General features: G+C 29.7%; 1 protein-coding gene across 1 annotated transcript in view; it reads left to right on the forward strand.

Moving 5' to 3' along the window:
• Positions 1 to 4,473: 4,473 nt before the first annotated feature.
• LOC106784240 (serine protease inhibitor dipetalogastin) overlaps positions 4,474 to 26,716 on the forward strand; it is a 39,474-nt gene continuing 17,231 nt past the window's right edge. Inside the window, exon 1 of the mRNA XM_014743571.1 lies at positions 4,474 to 5,109. Coding sequence (XP_014599057.1) covers positions 5,055 to 5,109 — 55 coding nt within the window. The 5' untranslated portion in view covers positions 4,474 to 5,054. The remainder of the gene's footprint in view (positions 5,110 to 26,716) is intronic.

Here is a 26,716-nt window from a genome sequence, read left to right on the forward strand (position 1 = left end):
TCCGGTTAAAAGATATTTTTATTATACCGCCTAACGTGACGGTCACCAGGATACATCGCGTTATAATGTTCATTGACTTTCTTCGTGCTATTTATTCAACCTCGCACAAAAACAAAATTATTAATTAATTATACGTTCATAGGTATCAGTCTGATACTACCAGACTTTTTCTATTATAAAGAAAAAATATTTTAATCAAAAATGCAAATCCTCGAGAAACGAAATATTTTTGTTTATTATAAAAATTTGTTTTGATCGAACATACATATATTTATTATAATATAATTTAATATAGTAATATATTTATATATATGAGATAATATTTAATAATATTTTATAATAATACGTATAAATATCTACACAGTATTTCTAAATTACACAGTAATTCAGCACAGATTTAAGATAAAACAAAAAGATATTTCAACAACAATATTTTATTACTATGAATTACAGTATTGCTGAAATTGATGTCTTCTTTCCCACATGTATAGTTCCCGTCTTATTACTGATGCATGTATCCTTGATAGGATGTTTTTGCTTTCCAATTTCTTAAATAATGTGATCTAATTGTAAGTTTTATTGTGACAAAAAATAATAGAATATATACGTAAAACATTTGTTCGATTTAGTAAGTAATTTTTAATGATATTCATATCATCACTGACATCAGTTTCACGAATAAGAAATAAAAGAAAAAAACAAGTTTTTGTTATTTACAGATCATCGAGAGAAAGTATATGAAAATCTTAGATCTACAAAGATCAATATTAGGACTTACAAGGAGCTTACAATTCTAACGACATTACACGGTAATTGATTCGAGTACCTTTTCTTTCGGTTGCTGATTCAGTCTCAACTTATCATTATCGTAATCATTTGTAAGTAGGGTACTTTCCTCCTGGAGGCGATAATGCATCGGCCGTCGAAAGGAATGAGCTTTCCTACCGTTGCATATTTGTAAGAGACCTGATGATCTTCTTTCGACGCATACATAGTGCATAAATTTTAATCAAACCCACTTTTTGCGAACACGACTACGTTGAAATTAACTTTCCTACTTAATCTTTTCAACGAACTTTTGATTTCTAATAAACGATTGTCATTCGATTGATCGATCACTATTGATGATTATGTTTTATTCATGATAATGGATTATAATTTGAAGTATCGACAAATTAATTCTTGAAAAATACAGAGAAAACTTTAATATTTTATAAAATTAAATTAATACTAATTGTAAGATTCAAATTTATGGCAGGATTAAAAAGCTGATCAACGAAATGGAACAAAATACATTACAAAACAAATATACAGGGTGAGTCACGGAATGTGACATTTCCCATTATATTGACGTTCATCCTTATTTTTTTACACATAATGTAAATATGATATTCACAAATAAATTTTTATTATCACAAGTATTCGGAGTGTTCCCCGTTTACAATAAATGGACTTTCGTAATCTTATTATCAAAGAATGTTAAAGTAAAAACAATTAAACAATAATAATAATTAACAAAATTATTCCTTAGATAAATACATTTAAAAAAGTATCAATAAACAATTCCATAAGACATTTCTTCTTTACAAATTTTAATAATTAAAAATAATTATTTGGAATACTTATCTCGTCGATTAACCAAATGAATGGGTCATCATGCGTGGTAACGCGCTAAAGGCCACAAGTGGGTTAATGGCGATTGAGCAGAGAGAAAAAGAAGAGGGAGAAAGAAAAAGACAAATATATACTGGCAAATCGGGTGTACATATTTTGCGGTTGGCCAGATACGTCTCGACGGTTACGTCTGAAGTATTAGGTATGGCGTGATTGATGTTGATGAACAATTCCCTCCGGGGTCCTCGAAGAAGCAACGATCGTTGTTATATGAGGTACGTCGCTGCTCTGAGCTTCTGAACGTTGCTGCACCTGTTTTTTCTTCTCTTTTTTATTTTTTTTTTGACAACAACCAGATCAACTGGACTATGTTATCATATTTTTCTTTTTTCTTTTTTTTCTCTTTCTCCTTACGTGTAACAACTGTTCGCTCCCTTTCGAAAATGATCGGAAAACGGGAGCACCGAGAACGATTTCGTTGAATCTAAGAAAGTTCATGTTAATGGAGATCGCCTACCTTTAAGATAATACTAATGTTTTGCGAGAAAGTCGACGGTAGTAAAAGGCTTCGAGCGTGGTGATAAATATATTGGTGTGATTGCGATTAATACGTTCTATGAGCTAACTCGTGCAAATGTATTATGAGTATCTCTTTTATGTATCTCATATTTTCTCGAGTCAAAAAGTAAAGAACATCCAATCGTTTGATCTGACTAGAATTATCTTAATTAAATGTTTTCCATAATGATAACAATTATACATATAAATGAAGATATAAGAAAATTCACTTTTACATATTTTTCTTTCTAATTACTCTATAACTATCTTATTAATTACATTACACAAATATTAAATATTTATAGGTGTAACATGGGTTGATGTAAAAACTGCTAAATGAAAAGTATTGGGAATAGATCTTTCAACGAAGGCAAACAAACGTGTTACTATAATCGATAACTATGACACATCAATTTTTCATGAATTCGCATCGATTCTTATACGCTGGATAAAGAAAAAGATAAATAAATATGATTGCTCGGAGTGTAAAAGTAGGAAAGGAGACTAATATCGCCGTCGTTAAGAAACGAATTCCTCGTTTCTCTCGATCGTACGCTTAGAAAGTACATCTCGTCTAATTGTAGGCGATCGTACGTAGATACTACATAGATACTTATATACCAAACATAAATGTGTAATACGCGTGATCTTTCGATGATTGGATGGTTATATGTTTGCATGTAAGTATTTAAACCGGTAAAATCATTTATTATCTTTGATTGTTTAACGATTATGTTGCTTAACCCTCGCAAGACGTGCCTTTAATCGTAGATTTTTTATTTCCCTGAAGATTTTTCGAAGGAAAACGCGTTTCTATCCGACCGTAAGGCATACCGTTAGCTAAGACGTATGGGTCTATCTAGAAATACTCTAAAATCATTCCGTCGATCCTTCATGTTATTCACTTTGAATACCAAAATATCGAGCAACGCGATCGTTCGTATAGTACATCGAACACGGAAAGTATTTTCTTCTCTTGGAAAGATTTCATTTGAATTCCTTTTTCTTGTCATTAATCTATGGTACTATAAATAGAATGAATATTTGCTGAATGAAATTTTTTGCTGAAATGTACGTGTTTGATAACGATAGTATCATTTATCAAATCAATTATATAAATTATTCAAATAACTAACGGTTAAGTATAATATTTCATTTTCAAAAAGTTTATACAAAATAAATCAATTATTTTAATGTGCCACAAGAGAGAGACTTCGCGATCGGTAATTTATCTTACTTAAAACATATATAAAGTTTATATTTACTGTGGTTGAACGACATATTGGATTCATCATTACAGATGCAATTGAATAAATAAATAATGATTATAAATAATGAAAATTAATTAAAACGTTACGATTACGATATAATGATTATATTTAAGTATTATTCTTTGACAAAAATTTAAATATTGACAAAACATATACATATTTGAGATATTAAAAAAAATCTTTGAAGTATATATATTGATGAACGATGTTCTACAATAGAAGTGGCCTACGTATTAGGAGAGAAACCAAAAGAGAGAGAGAGAAGTACGGATGCTTTATCGAGGTCGAAAGGTTTGACAAATATCGGCAGTTTTGAAAGAAAAGCATAGACCGAAACGAGCGATGTACCGTTCAGCAATAATCCTTTATAAACGTACATACTTGAATGAAAACGGAGCGAGTAATCGTTGATTACTAACGTAATCGTTGATCTACTAACATACGTACCATACTTACCAAAAGGAGAACAGTTCATAGATCAGTACGCGATCGTTCGATAACACTGAAATAAGGAAAACTGTGAATAAATGTAAAAGGAAATAGAGTCATCTTCGGAAAAGGAAGCATAAGTCCTCGTTATCGGTCACGATCGGTGTCAGGACATCGTTCTTTGACCTCCTCCCGAAAGGTAAGAATTATACATTGGTCCGTCGAGAAATGGAAACGTGACCCTTTAAAGAAGAAGGATAAAGAGTGAGATGGAGAGATGTTGGCCATTTTTGTCTCGAAAAAAGAGGAAGAAGAAGAAGATGAAGAAGAAGAAGAGTAAGAAGAGAGGATAACGAAAAAAATAAAATGTCTTGTTCGATGGTGAAGAAGTGAAAAAAAGAAAGAAAGAGAGAGAGAGAAAGAGAGACTGGCCTAGAAACGTGCCAAAGCGTTCTCCGATGCGTTCACGAAGGATCTCCAGAGAGGTTACCACCTCCTTTCCATCTTGGACACAACAGTAGCTCTCTCTCTCTCTCTCTCTTATTTTCTTTCTTCGTTTGGGGCATCGTCGACAACGATGGTAAATGGCCCATGGAGAGGCTCCGTGCCTCCAGTTGGAAACGGGAGCACGCCACGTGAAAGTAGGAAGGGGAGGCTATAGCCGGACCGACGTCGCTTCGTGCGCTTCAGTCGTTCGTGGACCTCGAAGGACGATAGAGGTCGAAGAGGACATTTCCTCCTTTTCCTTCCTGACTGGTGCTTCTTCTCTATTTTGATCTCTTTTTTATCCATTTACAACTTTCCGTTTTTGACTCTTTATCTGTTTGTTTCTCTGTCACCGTCTCTCTCTCTTTCTATCTTTCTTGCTTCGTTTGTCTCTCGTTCTCTTTGACATTATCGAAGGTGATAAGACAACAACGACGACAACGCAACACAACGATTTTCTTTATCAATACGATTAACCAGGATTCATAGTCCTTATTCTTCAAGAGAAAAGAGGACGAAGAGGAGGAAGAAGAGGAAGAAGAAAAAGGAAGGATCTTCTTCCACATCCTTCACATCCTCTTATTCAAGTTGCAATTCTCTTAGGACGTCTGTCTCTTCAATTTTCATCGGCTTCCTCGGTCATCGTTTATTTTTTTTCCTTTTTCTTAAAACGTCAGAGAGAGATCAAAGGGAAGGATGCATCGACAGGTCTACCTCGTCGTTGGAGTCATCTTCTTGGGTTATCTTCAAGGTTGGTACTTATTTTTTCGTTTTTTTTTTTTTATATTTAATATTTTTTTTTGTTATACATTTGCAAGCATTTAATAACGATCTCTGGATTGTTTTGATTTTTTGAACAATTTCACATTATTATGTTGATATATTTAATTTTGGAAATTTTTGCCAAACTTGTACAAAATATTTGTTTTTTTTTTTTGAAAGAAATATAAGTTGATAGGAAATATGAATGGAATGTAATTATCGATGATAGAAATAAATTTTTCAATAGAGAAAGTAATCAACACACGAACAATGCGATCTAGATGGAAAATGATTGACTACTAATTGATGTGCAAATCCTTTTAAAAAGTTATATTTTCTTAGTTTTCTTAGTATGGTCCCTCTCAATTGTTATTCAAGTATCTTTGACCTTACTAAAAAGGATTATTTTCATCCAAGAAATACTTATCTTCTTTCGTTTTCGTTTTTTACTTTCCCTTTTTTCTTGATTTTCTTGCTCTCCTCGTCACGGTATATCAAGGTTGGTAATCAGATCTCTTGGTGAACTCTTCGGTGATGGTCATCTAGCCGTAATTCGAGAAGTAAATGAAACCGTGACCTTGACAAAAAAAGAAAGAAAAAAAAAAAGAAAAAGAAAATATCATTAATCGGCGTAACTACCGAAACGGTCGCGTCGATTCGAAGAATCTTGAGAATGAATGGTCGAATAATTTTACGCTCTGTCGATCGAGAATCACGAAATCGATTCCGAGCTAACGAGTTTGGAGAATTGAGCTCGATTCGAACGAAGTAAATCGTCCGGGTGAAGAGTTTATATCAACGATTTATGTTACTAACTGAGTAAATGACGTATACCGAAGTTTTATGTGGGTGTTGTCAGGAAGCACGTGAGAACAATTTAAAGAAACAAATATATCTCGAGTTACATTGTGAGAAATGTTTATAGAGTTGTTTTTACCTGACAGGGTCGTACTTGACTACACATTTTTAGAAACGAGTTTCTCTTTTTATTTTTGTTATACTTACATAGAATCATAACAAAGAAACATTGAGATACCGATTTTTTCTTCGATCTTTACTACTTATAGGCAAGTCGATATTAAACCTAGTATATACCTCAGTATGTAAAGTAGTTTTCAAATATTAACGACGACTATTTAGAGCACTGGACTAATTCATTCGAATCATTTTTCTTCTCTCTATTTCTTTCTATATCCTTTCGTCTAATTTTAGAAATATTTCTCACAAATTATAGCAGTAATCTTTTTATAATCGTTTTTTATTGCTTTTAAGTTAATTAACTTAAATCATGATGTACCTTATCTTAGGCAGCATATATACGTACGTAATATGTATATATTTATATTCCGTATAAATATAATTATTGATGGTTCAATAAATCGTCAAGATTGTGGGACATGGAAAACTGTCACGAAAAATCGGAATGTAATTTTAGAACTGTTCTTTTCATATGCGATAAACGAAGCGAGAAAGAGTAATGATGGAGAAAAAAGAAAGGAAGATAAAGAGAGAAATAGAAAGAGAAAGAGAGAAAAATAGAGATGCACAAACAGCTTCCGAGTATCTCCTTCTCTTTTCTACCTTCTTTCTCGGTAAATGGCTTTGCTCAGGGTGCCCATTGAATTCCCTGCAGGGAGTCAGGATCGTTCCTTGGCAAAAGCGGTGTTCTTTCAACGAGGAAAGAAAGAGAGAACCATCGTTTTTCGTTTTAATCTCTCGTACGTTCGCATCCTCGTGCTCCAATCTTTGAGTAAAAAAAAAGAGAGAGAGAGAGAGAGAGGGAGAGGAAGATACGAGTTTGTCTTCTCTTCCTCTTTTTCTCTTTTTATTTCATGACTCCGATATGGACCACTCGAAAAATATCCCAATGGCGTAGGTTTCATTTTGGAGAACAATAATTGTTTCGTATTGTTTCAGATTTTATTTGCCAACAAATTAAACTATTCGAGAAACATTCCAATGATTTAGATCTTTGTGTTTTAAAGAACAATTATTATTTTATTTAATTATATTTTTTACATTTTTCAACAAATTAAAACACGCGAGATATATTTCGATGGTTTGGGCTTAATTATGGAGAGAGAGAACAATTATTACTTTTTTTTTTATTAAATTATATTTTTAAAAACAATAAAATTCTAACAATAGATATTAATTTTTCTTACCTAATTCCATGACTATAACAATGCATATTTTTTAATTTCCGTTCAAATAATCTTCTTTTTAGATAATATCAAGCAAGCCAAGAGTTGTTTCATTACGGCAATAAAAATTAATTAAATACTCGTTTTGAGATAAATTACTCTCTCGATATTTTTTATAATTCGTCTTACGATATCAAATCGAGAAAATCTTCTTTTAGAATTCATTAAATCAAGTTTCGCGAGATCGTGCGTTCCGATGCAAAAGGATTGACGTAAGATTTACGTAAATCCGTATATGTGTATCGAGAATGTTGACAAGTCACAAGTTTTATCGTGAGTAGAATCTAATTTATTGTACATACTTTCGTCGGAAGTTTCATTATGCTTGTAAACTATTAAACACACACACACACACACACAGTTAGTTATATAGGAATGTATCTATTCAACTGAATCATCTAAAAATAAAAGCGTTAATATATTTTAATTATTTTTTATGATAGAAACAAATTTCCAAATAAAGAATATATTTTATTCGGCAGAACAATATTTTTGTTCAGTTAATATCACCATAGAACAAATTTAATGTATTATAAAATTGTCTTGATCTTATAATTTTAAGTGATTCACTCGGTATATATAATATATAATATACATTATACATATGTAAAAGTAAGTACGGAAAAAAATAGAGAAAAGGAAGCATCTGTTAGACCAATTAAGAAAAAGGTACGTTAAGGATTAAATTTACAGGAAAAACGAGTTACATAGCTTTTTCTTTATTCGCGAATCCTCAATGTCCTTTATATTTTACTTACGCTGCTGTACGAAAGCTTGTACTGTAAAGGAAGTATATATATATAATAATATAAGAATGTATGTGTTGGTATAGGACCAGCTCGTGTGTTCGACAGGGCACGTTACGTGCTTCACATAAAAGTCGTAAAAGTCGACGAGTTAGTCGAGCTAACGCGCCTAATTAAGTATGCTAATCGGCTTTACAACTTGCTTTTAAGAAAGCGAGAAAGCATGGAAATTCAAGAGAATCGAAAATAGTAAGTAATATCGCGTTACCATAGCTTTTAAAACCGTGAGAACTAGGAGGAGTAACGAGATCCTGCGAAAATTTTTCACTATCTCGCACGTGTCTCACGCAATTGATTTACGACAACTGTGACTAGAACGATGAACGTATTTTTATTTTTCTTATTCCTCATAAGCTTTTATGGACGCTATCGGGCATATGTTACGATCTTCTGCTGTGTAAATTGGACTCTCCTTCGAATAGTTCTTTTGTGATATAAATCATCTTCCGTTGATAATTTTTCTCTTTTCTCTTTAAAAAAGAAAGTAAATATTTGTTAAACTCTAATGTATGTGATATTGCAATTTATTAATTATTATGATTAATGTATATCAACACGTATTCTTTTGTCATTAGAATAATTTAAAATGAAGTTTAACTAATTATTAAACTCATTTATTACTCAGAAAATTATACACATAAAACATATCTAATCACATTTTTCTGATCATTCTTGCTTGAATTTTTTGTGGTATTTTTTATGTTTAATTTTAAAAATCAGAAGACAGTGTGTTCAAGTCTTAAATGTACGTAGTTTTACAATTTAGTTTTTTATCAAATTTTGTAAAAAACTTATGATATTATAATCTTTCCATTATTTCTAAATACATAAACCATACATTAAAAGGTTAACGTATGATAATTAATATATTCATTGTCGAACGGATGTTTTCCATGATTGTGATTGAATTAAAACAAAAATATACCTTAAATTTATTTTCATTATTTTCATTATTTTCACATTATTAAAAATTCCTGAAATGAAGTTCCAAAGACATCGTTAATTATTTTTATTATTATTTATAAAATGAGCATATATATACGCGTATTATTACCGTTAGCTGATTATTCGAGCATAAACAGTTTACAAATTATCACGTGTTCTCATTTATATCATGTTTATTTTGGAAAACAAAATGGGAAAATTAAACAAACGATAATTAACACATTGACACAGCCTAACAACTTTTTCTTCTATGTAAAATAAATGAAAATAAAAACATAGGAAAATGTCATTTTTCGTAGTGAGACATTATAAAAATGAAATACCTAAAATTGTTAATTACTTTCATTATTATTCATAAAATGAATTTACAAGTCTCTTCAAATTGTGCTGATCATCCGAGCATGAATAAATGTATTCACGAGAGAATGCCAACGTCATTGAAATTACGGTACTTTTTTCGAAAAGGAGATGAGAAACCGTAGAGATACTCGTTCGTCTCATATAAGAACATCCAAAAATTTTCAAGATACTTGAAACGACCACACGTATCGTCTTATCTCATTATTTCTTTTTCTTCTTTTACAATTATTTTTGTATCGCCTTTTTCGTACAGACGCATCGCTGTTTCCTTCGGCAAGCCTGATGCGACTTTAATTCTTTTCTTCATCGTACCTCCTCTCTCTTTCTCTCTTTCTTTCTTTCTGTTCACTGAACACAACTCGTTCTCTGACCGTTTGTCGGTGCAATTTAAAGCGGGAGTATGCTTGTACGAAAGTAAAAGAGAAAGAGAGAGAGAGAGATGGTTATATTCGACGAGGCCACACACAGTTTGAAAATTGTGCGCCTTTTTCGTTGCTTTTAGTCGTACATTGTCCACCTGATATAAAAGCATTCTATTTTATTTTATTTTTCCTTCGTTTTTTATCATTTCTCTTTTCTCTCTTCTCTTTCGTCATGTGTTTTTCACTTTTTTCGTTAATTTATCAATTTATCGATTATTTTTCCAATAACTATTGAATTGATTTATAAAAAAATGGCTTGTATTATTGGCATCTATTTTTATAATATTCAAGCTGTAATAAAAATAAAGCAACAGTTCACTATTGGCTTAATAAAAGAATTACATTTGCTTTTTCATTTCAAACTATGAATCTCCAATAACATTGTTAAAAAAGTATGAGCTCACGATGCGGTTACTCCAAATATCTCGAATTAGCTCGTTTGAAAAACTTTATGTAGATTTTCCTAATAATTCTTTTCCAATAATAATATAATTATAACTAAAGTGATATGCATCGTATGAAAAATTTATTAAAATAAAGCGACACTTATGTATGAATCGATCGAATAAAAATAAAAATACAATTCTATTTAACGTTATACGATGAAGATAGTTCAAAAAATGGGAAGAAAAAAAATATGAAGAAAATTGTTTAGGCAATAGATCGTTATTGCTTCTTAACGAGATACGAAGGTCTCGTAAATATTGTTCCCCCTACGTAATGATAACCAAGAGAATTAGAGAGATGAGTTGATAATAACTTAGGTTATAAATTAGGGAAAAAAGCAGATCGCTCGGGGTATGCAAGCGTGCAGTCAATTTGCTAGCCAAAGAATTAATAGATGACGTTGGTAATTGAGCATGATTGTTGACCAAGCGATTTGATAATGACGTCACGACAACGATATTATGGTCTACCTTCTTCTTGCAAGGATCTCTTCTATTGTCCTTTTATTTTTTTATTTTTTTCTTTTATTTTCTCTCCTCTTTCTCTCTCTCTGTATCTTAATTTTTTATTACGAACGTGAAACGATGAAAATTTATTGCCCGAAATGACGGCTGCTCGTCCATTACGCGAATTATGCGAGCACCACTTGCCGCTTTGTCGAATCGGACGCGAAGATTGGAATGTCTGAGGCATCGCCGAGTGCTTCAATAAAAGATGATCGCCTAAAAGCGTTACCGTTTCAGTTCGTTGACTTTTCACCGTCTTCAAACCCCGTGACCCTCTTTCGATTATATCCGCCCTGCAAAGGTGCGAAATTTCAATGATCGCAAGCATTTTTTACCTTCTCCGAATCGTTGAATTCTCATTTGTTTGTTCAATCGATCGTTTTGAATAAATGCTATCGATTATCTAGATTACTTTGTAGAAAAAAATGTTTTATTTTTTATTCCAATCAGTGTTAGGTATTTCTAATTATTTTAAAATTAATTAATGTTTCCATGTTTTTAGAAAAATAATTTCATTTCGAATCACTGTTTGAATTCGAAAAAGTAAGAAAAATTTGTTTGTTAAATAAATAAACTTCATTTTTTATCCATTTTTTGGGTTACAAAAGAAATTATAACTTTTTTATAATATATAGTTTGACAAAGTTTAATTCTTGATTGATTGATTGATTGATTAAGCATCTTTTATAGCTCACGAGTCAAACTCCTGACTCATACATAAGAAGTTTATTAAATTACTTAACGTGACTTTACATATTTTGTCAGTAGAATAAATGATTTCATATTGTTTAAATTTAATCGATTCATATCAATTCTCAAATATTTCTATATTAGTTACATAGATGATTAACCCCTTTTTTTTTTAATGTATCATTTATTTTTTCTTTTCAAATTACAACACATAATAATATTATACTAATTATTAAATATAAACACATACACCAAACTCTAAAATTTGTAAAAATTATATTATTTTAATTTTAAATAATTATAATAAATTATATATTCAATATATGTATATACTTAATTGTTCAATTAACCATATCAAATATTAATGCATATATTCAAGGGTTACAAAATGAATATTATTTAAAATTGTCATGATTGAACATATTACATTCAAGCTTATAATATATCTTGTGACCTTGCATATATGTTCAAAGGAAGCACAATCGTCTTAGTAATACATCCGGCATGGATCGCATTCAAAGAGAGAGAGAGAGAGAGAGAGAGAGAGAAGATCGTGCGAAAGAAACTCATTTTCAATTTAATCATCCCACCCGTTGCGTCGTTGATAATTAATTCATTACGTGCCACGCTCACAGGGCTCCACGACAATAAGTATCAATTATCATCGAAATTCTTTAAAAGACTTGAAGACGATGTAGTACGCGTGCCAATTACCGTACGGATTAATTGATCTCATCTTTATTTTGTCTTGCAAATAGTTTATACTTAATATTATAAATTCTATATAAATTTGTTATTTTTTTAATGATATAATAATAAGATAATAAGGTATTAGATTCAACGAATTAATCAATTTTGATTTTTTGTTAGATCTTGTTACATTTTAATTTATTTAAAAATAATCTGTATACATTAATTAGGATATAAAGATTAATTTTCAAATTAATTTTTTTAATCGATACAATTTGTTCATTTATCTCAGTATATATTATTATTACATAATTGTATTTTCTCTCCTATAATGAAGTTTTAAAAATAAATTATACGAGAATGAATGGGTGAGATACTGTAGCCTGTGAAAATTTCAAATAATATTCACATTGTAATTAGAAAAATTGATCGATGTAAAAATATGGGAATGAATGTTGATGAACTTAATAAAAATATAATTATTCTGTTTTTAAAAATTCAAGACAAATATTTGAATAAAATTTTAAATAGATATTCAGAGGTATATTTCTCTATATAAGATTAAGCTTAATTACCAAACTGACAAATATCTAAAGATATTCATTATTCCTTACAATGACGCGTACTTTAATTTGATTTTCTCAAGGATGAGTTATTACCGTTACTCGAAAATACACAGAAAATATTTGTACGGCCTGGTTTCTTGACACCAAAACGTAAGACTGCACAATGGGCATAGAAATGTTTACGGGACACGTTTCTATTTACGTTCTCTATCAACGTTTGATCTAAATGCATGATTGATCGACGATTGCTTCCAAGTCTTTCATTCTCTCTTTTTCTTTGTCATTAAACGTTAATCATCCTTGTCATCAAACGGAATTTGTGCTTTACGGTAAAGTCTCGTATAACGTAAATTCCTCAAAGTTAATTTATTTATCAATAAATAATAAATTTGTTTACATATTTAATTTTTTACTTAATTATCATTAAATAATTAAAATATAATCATTCAGCTATTATCTTTTTTCAATTTTTTATATGTACTTTTCACTAATTCATTTTACTATCTTGCAATTATTAAGTAAAACATAGAAAATAAAAAGTCATCCAAAAATGTCATTTATATGATTCGTATTATACAAGAAATATTTTTGATAACACAATTTCTTATAACGCGTAATGTATTAACCCCGTTATATGTGTCTATTGTATTTCATCGAGTTTTGAACTTAAAGATATTTCAGTGGCCTTGACTTGAAATATCGTAGAAAGAACTTCAAAAATTTCTTATATTCTTTGAATAACGGTGAAACAAACGAAATAAACGAATAACGATAATATGCTAAATTCAGTACAAGAAAAGTTTGCTTATTTTTACGCGTTATCATTGAGTTGGGAACCGTAGGTACCTAACATAGAAGATGTTATCGAAATATGTTGTTCCTTCGTCGCCTATCGCCAGTATTTACACGTAGAGAAGCTTATAGAAAATGTAAATTATTCATTAACCTAGGCCGTGCACGAATCACTTAGCATCACGCTTCTTCTTCTTCTTCATTTCTTCGTCTATTTTATTCTTTTTTTTATTTTTTGCTTTTTCTTTTTCTACACAAATATATTTTCTTGTTGTGTAACACAGTAGTCTTACGAGATGATTATTATTTGTATATTTTTTCTTTCTTTTTTTCGTGACATTAATTATTAGATTTTCTATCATTAACACAGACAGTTTAATAGTTCATTAGATAAACTCGTTCTCTCTTTTTTAATTATGCATAAAACAACGCTGTCCAACTGGCGACCTGCGAAGCAAATCAACTTTTTTTACATCCAAATTTAAATGAACATCTATGCTAAAATAAATTAATAATTAAAAGAAAAAAAAATGTATTTTATATAGAAAACTCATAAAAACGGCTGCTATGATGTTATGGCGTACTTAAACGTGCGTATGCACCAATTTTTGATGTTACATTAATTGACTTTCTTATTATCTTTTTGGCCCTTGAAATATTTGCAAAAAAAATGGTTCGCAGACTAAAAATAAGAGAAGTTAGGTAGCGTTGATATAATACAATATTTATTGATATTATACTATCGTTAATATATCGCATCGATAACTCAAGGTTAGTTCTAAGAGTCTAGATCTCTGATTGCTTTTCACGCCTAGAAGATACCAGATGAAATTACATAGACCACACCTATCACTAGAAATTAGATTAACTGTAACTTGATATTACTTTGTATTTTATTCTATCTTTATAAATATATACTTATATATCTTTATCTAATACGATAATTTATTTGTATCATCGAAATAACACATACCAATTTGTCATACTGTTTCATTGATTATACTGACAAAAGAAAAATCAAATAAAGTTTAGTGCAACGTGACGTATAATTTCATATAGTTTTCTATCTTTTTTGTTTATCCCATTTCAGTTGTATCATAAAATACTATCCAATCGATTCTTTTTTAAAAACATAAAAAGATTCCTATTTTTTTTGTCATATTTATTCGTATCGTTTTACATGCAAGATTGATCCAAACTAAAGTTCATTGCATTCGCTTGTTAATGATCAGAAAGAAAAATTTTAAATGACACGATTTTAATTATTTTATTCGAAGATAACGAATCTTGTCCATAAGATGAGAAATGTGAAACTTATTACGATCTCGTATAACGCAATAATGTTTCACACATGTATAAATTTGAGATGATCGTGGCGAAGTTTCTCTACGCTCACGTTACTATGTTTCATAATTCAAGATCAATTTCTCGGAGATACGTTTAATGGGTACCTACCATCTTCTCATCATGCAACTTCGTAATAAGTTCGTTAACTATACGTGGCCAATACATATCAACCGGTTGGTATTCTCTCTCTCTCTCTTTCTCTCTCTCTCTTTCTTTCTGTTGAATCAAGAAAAAAAAACGAAACGAGAAAGAAAGAGAAGAAAAAAAGGATATGCTGTATCAAGCAATTTAATTAAAAGTTTCTCATTTGTGACGAAACTATTTTTATTTTTCTCCCTTCAATTTTCGTGTCATGATATTATATATGTATATATATAATTAATCCTTTTAATAATTCTTATCCTTATAGTGAAATTATATTGGATTTTTGTAAACGTACGTTTATCGTTTAAATTTATCTTCATATTTACAATAAAAAATGTTATTTTACTTTGAATTTGCATGTTCCATCAGTAAAGTGAACGTGCCAATTGGGTCACAGTTGTTTGTTCGGAATACAACAAAAGAGAGCTTCGTCGATATTGAACAGATGTTTATTTGAATAATTGAACATTCTATTTGCTTTCTCTTTCTCTTTCTCTCTCTTCGCTTTGTTTTGTATCCTGCAAACGACAACAGGCTACCAGGCAGTAATGTTTTCGCTCGTTCGCTTTGACATTAGCGTTTCGAATCGATGCGTTTGATTAGACTAAGAGCAGGCACATCTACGATACCAAGCATAGTATACATCATGCGTCTATTTCGCCATAATAATTACGAGCAACGCTTTGATCACTCGATGTACTCAGTCCAATTTAGGTTTCTCTCATTAGTCACGGGAATTTGCATGATGTAAACGCAAATTCGTATTGATAAATCGTCCGTTCTCTTTTCCGTGCTCCAAATCTTCTATATTTTTTACTTTAATAACTGTGTTATAAAGATTTGTGTGTTCCCGTTGCATACTCATATCTTAACTCGTTCATATTTTTATTTAGTAAGTTTACGCTTATTTTAATTGCTTGTAAAGAGAAATGTGTCGGTAATTACGATAGTGGAGTCGACATATTCAAAAAATTTATTTGATTAATAAATTATTATTACGTAAAGTAAGAGTAATAAAATTAATGTAAACAATTGTTGTATATAATACATTAATATAATTACAGAAAAAAATATATTTCAGAGAAAAAACTATCAGTTTATTTTTACAGAACATATAATAAAAAGGTACTAATTCATTTCAGATACTAATCGTATTTATTACTGATATGTATTTAATTAATACATGTAGGATTTATTTGGAAGAAGAGACAGATGCATTAAATTAATTAAAAAAGGAAGAAAAAGAAAATGTTAATAGTTCATATCGATCTTTTACGTCGTCCATTGATGATCGATATGCTATTATAGCAACCTGTAAACGATCATTATTCTAGAACGACGACGATTAAATCGTTAATCAATTATCAAAAGGATGGGAATGTTAGAGGATCCTGAGTGTGCAGACAACGAGTCAATTATTTTCTATGGATCGATGAATAAGCTATTAATCTTATATGTCAACAAATTTATCTAACCGATTTATTTCTGACGATATATGAAAATGACAAATCGTCTAATTGATTCTCGATAGAAGGTTTGTATTTGTTCAAAAAAAAACTAAGAAAACCAGTCTTGTTTTTCTATTTTCCATGAAAGTCATTCTATAAGCAATCGGTCAAGCGGCTAAGTATTTCTATGGTCATTCCATAGACCGTTAGTATCGTTCGATTCATCGACTGACTCAATTCACCTTGTTTGACTTAGTTCACTGACTCGAAGACCCAATAAACGAGTTCAGTGATTGAATTCTTATTATACGATTGTTGATTACATATAATTAAAGAAAGAAAAATAAGAAATAAAATTTCTTCGTCACGATAGAACAATTTCATTCAATGTCAATTTCTAAATATAGCTCGCAAACTTAAAAACGTATCAAGTATATCGAACAATTTATTTTTGATCGTTTTATTAACATAATTAGAGAAAAAGTAACATTTCTCTAATTAAATTAAAAAATTGAATTAAATCAAAACACTTAGTCGAATTTTTCAATGCAAGTGAATTTTATACTAATTTGCATTTATCATCTAAATTCATTTAATTATTTGAATTTCAATCTTTGATCTACGTAATTAAGTAAAAAACGATAAGAAATAATATTTCTTCGTTTAAATCGAGGAATACAATTCGATCGATTTCTAGAGTAAATGAATATAATTTTAAAGAAAATAGTAAATCCAAGCGATATCGATCACATCGTAGGAACGTGTTTGAAAAAGTTTCACGACGTTGATTTCGATTAATTACGTGATTAGTACACCACCTGCGACATGATCTTATGGTCGTATCGTATACGGGACAGAACGGTTCCCTCGTAGCTAGCACGAACGAGAGCGTAGATTTTATCGTTTGGCAGACACCGCGTACGTGTCGTGCACGGAACTTAAAAAAGAGAAAGATAGATATATAGTATGTGTGTATATATATTTCGTTTCTATTAATGAAACCTGCTTTTACTTGAAATTTAGGGATTAGAGAGGTTTTCTTTTTTTCCTCTTAAAATAAATAAATTTTCTTCGATTAATAACGATGATAATGATAACAATGAGGAAGTTTCCGTCATTTGCGTGATATAAAATTATCATTCGAGCTATATTTCTTACATTAGATCTTCTTTTAGCTAACATAATATCTTAATAAACCATATTAACGTCAATCATTAAATAATTTAATAAACGCCTATGTTATTTCTAATGCCTATAATCACCAACGATCGGCTTACAATCACATGAATATTGATTGCTTGAAATGAATTTTCTAATGGTACTTACAATTAGCCAATTTAAATTTCTTAAATAATGTGTCTTCCTCTCAAAGTTGATTGAATCTTACAATAAAACGTATTAAATATCTGCTTTCACATACGAATATTTGTGTTATTACTAAATATAGTTATGATATTTTCATATACGAAGGATATTTTTTGAAACATATTTTTGGAGAAAGTACTTTAATTATACTCGAGAAATTTTGTATTTAAATAATCGTTTAGTACCTACAACTAATCAAATTCTTTTGTTTAAAAATTGTTATTAGGAAAATTGATTTTCTTTTATTTGCCAATCAAAATTAATTGTTCATTTGATACCAGAACTCTTAAATTCATGTTAATGTAGAATTAAAATATATCAATGTTTATTGTAATTTAATAGACAATATAATAAATATATGTGAAACATAAAATATTTTTTATTAAATTTCTAACATAAGAAAAATATATATAAAAATGTTAAGAAACATAAAAGTTCATACATATGAAGATTATAAATATCTTTTATTTTGAAATAACAAATATATTTCCAAAAAAAACAATCTTTTTCTTTATTAAAAACTGATATTAAAACAGCCTAAAAATTTCCTGTATAGATCGGTATAGTTTCATTCACTTTCCATCGTTTTGTTGAATGAAGAAAGATCAAGTGGAAAGTTAAAATAGAGATAAAAAAAGAAATAGAGGTAAATGCATCCAAAACTTAAGTACCGAGGCGAAACGATGTAACTTCGTAATTTATGCGCATAAAAGATTTTACGTATTCGTACTAGGGGATTACTCACCGAACAGTACGGTATTTACGCTCGGCTGATAACACACTCGCATCACGTTTTTTTGATGTCAGTAGACTCTAAAATAAGGAAGACAACGACGATGAAAAGGAGAATGAGAGAGAGAGAGAGAGAAAGAGTATAAAAAAAACTGTGAGTTTAGGCTGCAAAATGTTGCTCAGACTTTCGACGCTTCGTTTACGATGTAGCCACTACAACCTATTTGTTTTCTTCCTTTTTGGTTCCTTCTCCATAACGGTTCGCTTCCTCCACGTCAATTTGCGAGATCCAAACCCTTCTCTTTGTCTTGTAGTTCGTTAAAGAATTTCGAAGGATCTAATCGTCGCTTCGTTCTTAACGAGATTCAGAAAAGGGAACGCGAGAGGACGGTTAATTTGATCATAATCGGAGCTCGATATTTTTCATTTCATTTCATTTTGTTTTGTTTTATTATATTTTTTTTCTGGAGAAAGAATAATCCTTTCTAATCAAGTTCGAAATTTATAAGATTCCCCTGTAATCATTAGATGCAATAATATGTTTTGTAAATATACTTTATTTTAAATAGTAATTTGTAATCTCTCATCAAAAATTATTTCATTTTTTAAGTAATTTTAAATGAATATAAACAAAACAAACTTAAAAAAAAGGATTAAGAATATATAGAAAAAGTTTATAATTTTAAAAAAGAATTTAACATATATGCATTCATGTATGTATCAGAGTTTCTGAACAAATGAAATATCATTTTGTTCAACTTTCGTCTAATAATAATATAAAACCAAGAAATTACTACACTTTCATATTCTTACAAAAATTTACAAAAACGGGAACATTCAAAGTAGAAATAAAAAGAAAATGATAAAAATAAAGAATGTAGATTAATCGTCCTCTAATCCGGTTCGTCATTTAGTAAATGCTTGACTAACTAACTAAGGCTAGTCACGGTTTACATGGAGAGACTCGCTTATTTATATACTTACATTCAATACAATGATCACATGGTAATTTAAAATACGAAACGATCAGAAAAAACCCTGACCTAGACATAAAGTAGGTATGGAGGTAACACCGAGGCTCATCGTTCGACCGTAAATGCACTCGTAATTAATCGTAGATAGGTAGAAAAGGTCAAAGCCGTTCGTCTCATTTATTTTTTCATCGGTAAATTATCAATTGAGATAGAAACGTATGTTAACGTATGTAAGAAGATTATAACTGTATATGTATATATATAAATACTTACATAGTATATGCATGTATATGAGCATTCGTATGTTGTGTTAATGTTAATCCTTGGTCACGAAATCATTCGTTTCTTCGGTAAATTATCAATGGAGAGAGAAACGTATCTTAACCTACGTATGAAGATCATAAATGTATACGTGTAATAACTCACATATATGCATTTGATCTTTTGCGTATTGCGTTGACGTTGATCCTTGGTCACGAAATCTTCCGTTTCTCCTCTGTTAACTAGGTATACAGGTGAAAGCTAAGTCACGTTTTCTTCTTCTTTATCTAACACGGGAAACGATTTGTCATACAGTTATACAGTGATGAAAGCCGAAACCCCAAGACCTCACGCTTGAAAGGTCGACAGAGACCTTCCTTGTGATCACTCATCAAGGTAAAGGTCGTGTAGGAAGGCCGACTTGCTCGTTTCATTCACTTTCTTATGGTTCTTTGAGATATTGCTTGGGAAGTAACATTGATTATACGTTTTTAAAGATATACTGATATTTTTACGATCCAGACACACATAATGGAATTCTATTTAAATTATAGATTCTTTTATGGGATAGGAATATAATAATCAAATAAAATTAAAATTCAAGATTATTTTATCTTTTTGTTATAATAATTAGTAGAAAATTGAAATTACATTTTAATGAGAGAATTTAATATTTGGTTTTACGTCTGATCAATTTTTATTCGATTTATGATATTAATACTCTGTAATTTAATTTTTCTTTTCCTCTGTCTAAATATAAATTCTGTAATAGAAGTTATATTATTAGAGAACACAGAGTTAGTATACTATAGTTATTTAGTATTTCTCTATAGCAATATTATACTAATAATAAGTATACACTGTGTGATCTTTAGATATAATTAAAATTGATTGTTAAATTAATTTTGTGCAAGCACACAAGAGCTATTTAAAAACAATTATATTTAAAAGAATGTAAATAAGATTTAAAAAAAATAGAGATTTATAAAAGTATGTATGTGCTTTCAAATTATATAGAGAGTTGAGAATGATGACTTTAAGCATTAAACAAAATAAAAAATGTTTGTTTATATCATATACAAGAGTTTTCCAATAAAATTAACCATTAGATATGTTCGTGTTCGATCGGAGACCTTCGTTAATAATTACTCCCTTCCGTAGCTCTGTTTCTCTTTAACTTCTCAATGTTCCCGTCATTTTATCTTGCTTAACTTTAATTAATCTTAATGTATGATTTTCCTCAAGCATGCGTGCTGCATTAAATTATGTTTATTGCTCGACTTGCGTAATCACGTCCTGCTTCGTTTAGAATTGTCTAAAGAAGTTTAAAGATTCATTGAGTTGACATGAGTTTAACGAAATTACTATAATAGCTATAACTTATTCTTAGATACATCATTTTTATAATACATTTTTTGTTATTCATAAGAAATATACAGGTGGTTAATTTTTTCAATTAAAATCATATGAATTCACGTTTATGTTTAATTAATGAATTTACTACTACTTTGTAGTATTTACATAAATAATTACATTACATTTGTGTATAGCATAGTACAAATATAATCATAATATAGTAATTTATACCTACATGCACAGGTACATTGTTAATACAATTACAATATTTTGTTTATAATTTGAAGATATGAATCTTCAGTTATAGTGTTGTTAAAAATATATGAACCATCGAGATACCATTATTCCAAATAATTGTCAAAAAACAATTTATCATTTTTCAGTTCGATAAAGTAATTTGTAGGATACCTTGTATATATAATACAATATTTTGTTATATAAATACTAATTACTTATTAGTATTTATAATTAAGTATATATATAGAGTTTATAAATAATTGATCACTGAATTTATTGCATTTTTATAGTACTTAGATTATTAAACATTAATAATATAGCAATAAAAAATATTATATTTAAAATATTGATTACATATTTGTATAAAAATTCGTATCAGATTGCAAGTGTATAAATCATTTCTATCATAGAACGTTTACAAAGTCATTAAGCGTACACATGAACGGAAGATCGAGATCGTTTCATATTATAACCGGCATGTTATCCTTTGAATATTGCAAGGCCGTAGAAAGTGTCTGCGGTTTGCTATTCAATTAGGTCATCGGTGCATCCTTCGCCTCAGGCAAGAATACGAATGGCTTTCTATCGTAACTTGGAAGCGATCTATGTATACATATATGTATATGTATATATGTATATAAGAATATAAGCACTATAATTCTCCTTGAGTATCGTATTGAGAATTTTAATAGAGCTGTGTATTTCTCGAATATAATTAATCGTTCTTGAACTCATATATAAAACTATAAGATAGTGTCAAATAAAGCTGTAAGATAGTACATAGAAATAAAATAAGATAATTTATACACATATTATATATATATATTATATATTAAAGGCATCATAAATAAGTCTCCAGGAAGTTCATTATTATTCGATCGATTAATGAACGAACACGATTATCCTTCTTCACTAGACCTGAAACACTCTTTCATCCATTATACTACATGGATGATTACAAAGAGGAAAAGATCTACGGGATACAATCATCTACCGGTAGAATTATGAGATTCACGACCCTAATGATTCTGGATATTCTCTCGAGCATTGTTTCGCGTGTTACTTAATCGTGTAGTCAATTTTACGACGATCAGGAAGATACTTCATTATAAAACGATTAAAATTCGATCGCTTTTTTATTTATTCATTTTTTTCTTTTCGTACATTTTTTTTTTTTTTTTTTTTTTTATAATATAAAGTTGAAGTACAGTTTCGTAATTTTATCCGTTCTCACAGATTATTATCGAACAAAAACCGTCTCGTGAGAAATTCTTAGCTGGGTAGTTTCACGGGAAAGAAATAGGGAAATGTGATCCAGATACATACGGACGTATTACATTCAGACAGATAGAAAGGTGGAATGGGGTAAGGGAGAAAGAAATTAAATTATGAAAGAACTTTCTCTAACACGAAAGGCATGCAAGTTCAATGCAAATAGACGAAATAACAGAGAAAACTATCGAATAGATGCATCATTTATACTCATAATTTCTCTCGTTACGGATGAGTGGAGAAACTGGATTTCTTAAGGAAAAATATAACGTGGATGTGATAGAAAAACTATCCGGGTTTAGTATGGAAAGTATCTTGTTTGAAAGAATAAAATTAAAAAGGGAGTTTGCAGAAATGTTAATTGATTTATCTTGTTTGAAATATAGACTATAGAAAATTGTTGTTTAAACAAAATAAATATCTCCCACTTCAGTGGGTTTTGACAATTTTCTAAATTTTTCTTTATACATAATATATAATTAATGTTATAGCTGGAAATAATTCTCATATTAATTTCACGATTATAATAATAGTTATATATAATGTTAATTAATGTAATATGATAAATAAAAAAGATAATTATTGAATATTATTTTTTTCGTTTAACTTTAAAAATCTTGTTATATATGTCACATTTTTATAAAGCTGATCATGCTTTATTTAATTTTACTACGTAAGAAAATTTTTAAATATTAATTTCTCTTGTCTCTAATGTTAGTCTCTCTGAAAGTCTACTAATTATAATAAATTTTACAGCTTGAATTAGTTTCTAATATTATTAATTTCAATAATAGAAAATTCAAATTTTTACATAAACGCAATTAATCCTATGCAACATATAATTTTTGATTCATTCCATTGTATCATAATTATCAGTACAATACCTTTCAATCTGTGATACTATTCTAAGTAGACGGTAAAACAAAAAAAAAAGAAAGAGAAAAGTAACATGTTCGAAAAAAATGCGAATACTTGAGTAAGTAGCACGTGTTTGTAATACGACGTCAATCGGTCGTTTCTTGGATCTAACGGATCGGCAGGTTCTCGCAATCTTGTGCAAAAGGGTGTACGTAATGTATAAATGTGTCTGTGTAATGATGTATGTGGTAAGTATCTCGCACGCACTCGCGGAAGATCGTGCGGTTTGAAAGGTAGTTTTTCGCCCCAGTACTCCACTTACCGCTTCACCACATATAACCGAACATTACGATTTATGGAACGCGACTCGTTTGTCGTGCTCCTTCGCGATCGATGACACACATACCATACCATGATACCTGATCTACCGGGATCATGCATGATGTATATCTATTTGTACGTACACGTCCTTACTCTTTTACTAATAAGTTGTTCAACTAATTATCCCATTTCTTTATTGTATTCATTTGCAAAATAAGAAAAGATTATTTAGATTAAAAATGATTTTAAAAATATTTTCATTGTCAAATTATATAATCGAAAATAATTAGATAATATTTAAAATATTTATACCTTTGTTTTTAATCAATAAAAATGTATATGTTTATAAAATAAAAACTTTGTGTGTGTGTGTGTGTGACAAATATATAAATTATTTGTTTATATTGTTGTGTCAATATAATATTTTTTACGATTGATATTTATATATTGTTGAAGGGAGTGTACAGATAATATAAATATTATTATTTGAAATTTATTTGATTTAAAATATTTTGTATAACATGTGGTTATATCGATATCCTTTGCTGACGTGTAATGTAATAAATTAACAGCCCGAGTCTTTTAGTCACGATTCGTTAATAAATAATCAAAAGGGGCTAATAAATCTCGATCGATGTTGACGTATATCGGCATCGAAAGAACGCGTGAAAACATTTCCATGCCGTTTGCATTCGCACGCTCCGCGGATAATCATTTAGCTTTGAGGCGCTTGTGTTCTGGCATTCGGTATCTTTTATGCGGATCAGGTCGCGTTTCTCGTCAGAACGTAAGATACCTACCGTGGGCGTTGAATTGAATCGAGAAATACGATTCGCCTCTTTTTTTATCCAAAGTTTCTTTGAGCAGAGATGGAAATTCTTTAGCTGGCGTCGTAAATCCGCACGTGCGGATCTCCGATTTTTTAAATTCGATCGTACGATCAGATGATTTGGAATTTCTTTGGAAATTCATCTCAGTGTGTTGCAAATTAGACGGTAAAATAAGAACGATGAATGATTCAAGAAAATCATTTTTACAGTGTATATATAAATATTTATTAATATCAAAAAACAAATCTCAATATCGAATATATTATGTGGATCGTATAGAATGAAAGTGGTGTAAGTTCATATTTGAACAAAATTAAGAAAAAAAAAAACATAATTTTTATTAATTATTGTATAAAGAAAATATCAAAGTTATGTGTTTTCTTTATTTTGTTGTTGTTTCAAAAATGGATTTACACTATGTATATGTTTCTATTTAATTCATAAGATATTCATATTCTCTAGTCTTTAATGTGACGATTTTATATCAAAAATTTGATTATTATCCTGCGTATGCTAGACTTACCATGACTGAATAATACCATAATTGAATAATCAGTTTTAAATTTTAAATAAAAATGTTGTATTCAATATTATCGCTTTTCATAATCAGAATTTATAATACTTCTAATTATAAATATCGTTTTATTGACTATTTAAACCGAGATACCAAATGGACTATCAATATTCAATTATAAAAAATATATATTTTGTTAAAGACCAATCATTCTACTGGCTATAAAATTTTAAACTGTCTGTATGTTTAGTATTAATAATTATCCAAGAAAAAATCTTTCCAGGACATGTAAGAATTCTTGACATTACACGAATGGATTTAACGTAAGTGTGTCACGAACGTTAAACATGTTTTTTTTTTCCTTGGTCTATCACGATAAACAATAAATAATTAAATTCATCCCACGATTATTCTCTCTATCCGACTGTCGCACTTTACTTTACTTTACTTTAGAAATCCGGCCCACACGAGAACAAATTCACATGGATAAGACAGATAAAATCTAGAAGTTCAATTATAGACAGACAGAGAGTAATGCATCGAAGATTTTTTTCTCCAGGCATCGATACATTCCGTTCTGCTCTCTTGATTCTCTCGTTAGTAGTGTATCTGACTGAGATTACTTCAGCGTTCAAATGAATTTTTCAATTAACTTATGTATATAAATAACGCTACCAGCCGGAGTAATTACAGCCGCTCAAGAGCAGTATATATAATATAATATAAATCGAGCGAATAAATTTATTGATCGATCTTCTCCTCATCTTGGAGGTCAGCGATCTCGATAAAAAAGCTCTACATCTTTCTATTTTCTATTTATTTCTTTAATCTCTGTACATCCTTCGTTTATAAATCTAATATTCTATAATATATAAATATACAATAAATCTAAATTTTCCACACAATAAATCTAATAATGTAATATATATTTACATTTTTATTCAATATATAATAAATAAAAAATATTTATTTAATATATTTTTAAATAAAATTTAACGTTCCCCAGAGGCAACTCAAAACGTAGACAGAGCTTGAATTAAATGGTTGTGTCATTGATCGAACTATCGACACTTTTATGTTATACCAGTATTAGTTTCTCGTGATTTAATTAGTTTTTCCTTTTGTCACTGTCTGACATTCAATAGCTAGGTTCACCTATGTTCATATACTCATACATATACATACAGTTATAATAGATCTCACTGAACCGGTACTTCATGATTAGCATTCAAAAGCTTTGTTTCCTTTGATTCCAACCGGCCATCTATAACTCATTTCACCTTTCTCTTTCTTTCTTATTTTATAATATTTTTTTCTTCTCTTTCTCTCTTTCTCTCCTTTTATCTGTCTGTTTCCATTCTTCATAAAAATAAAGATGCATCATCATGATGTTTCGACGAAACGAATCACCTTTAGATTAACAACTATCCTAGATGGGCGTTGCCAAGATTATTAAACCAACGGCTAATTCTCGTTTATTTCTAATCAAAAAACAAGATCAGAGTTTCG

This window comes from Polistes canadensis, unplaced genomic scaffold, assembly GCF_001313835.1.
Source record: "Polistes canadensis isolate GaletaPanama2010 unplaced genomic scaffold, ASM131383v1 scaffold_32, whole genome shotgun sequence".
NCBI lineage: Eukaryota > Metazoa > Arthropoda > Insecta > Hymenoptera > Vespidae > Polistes > Polistes canadensis.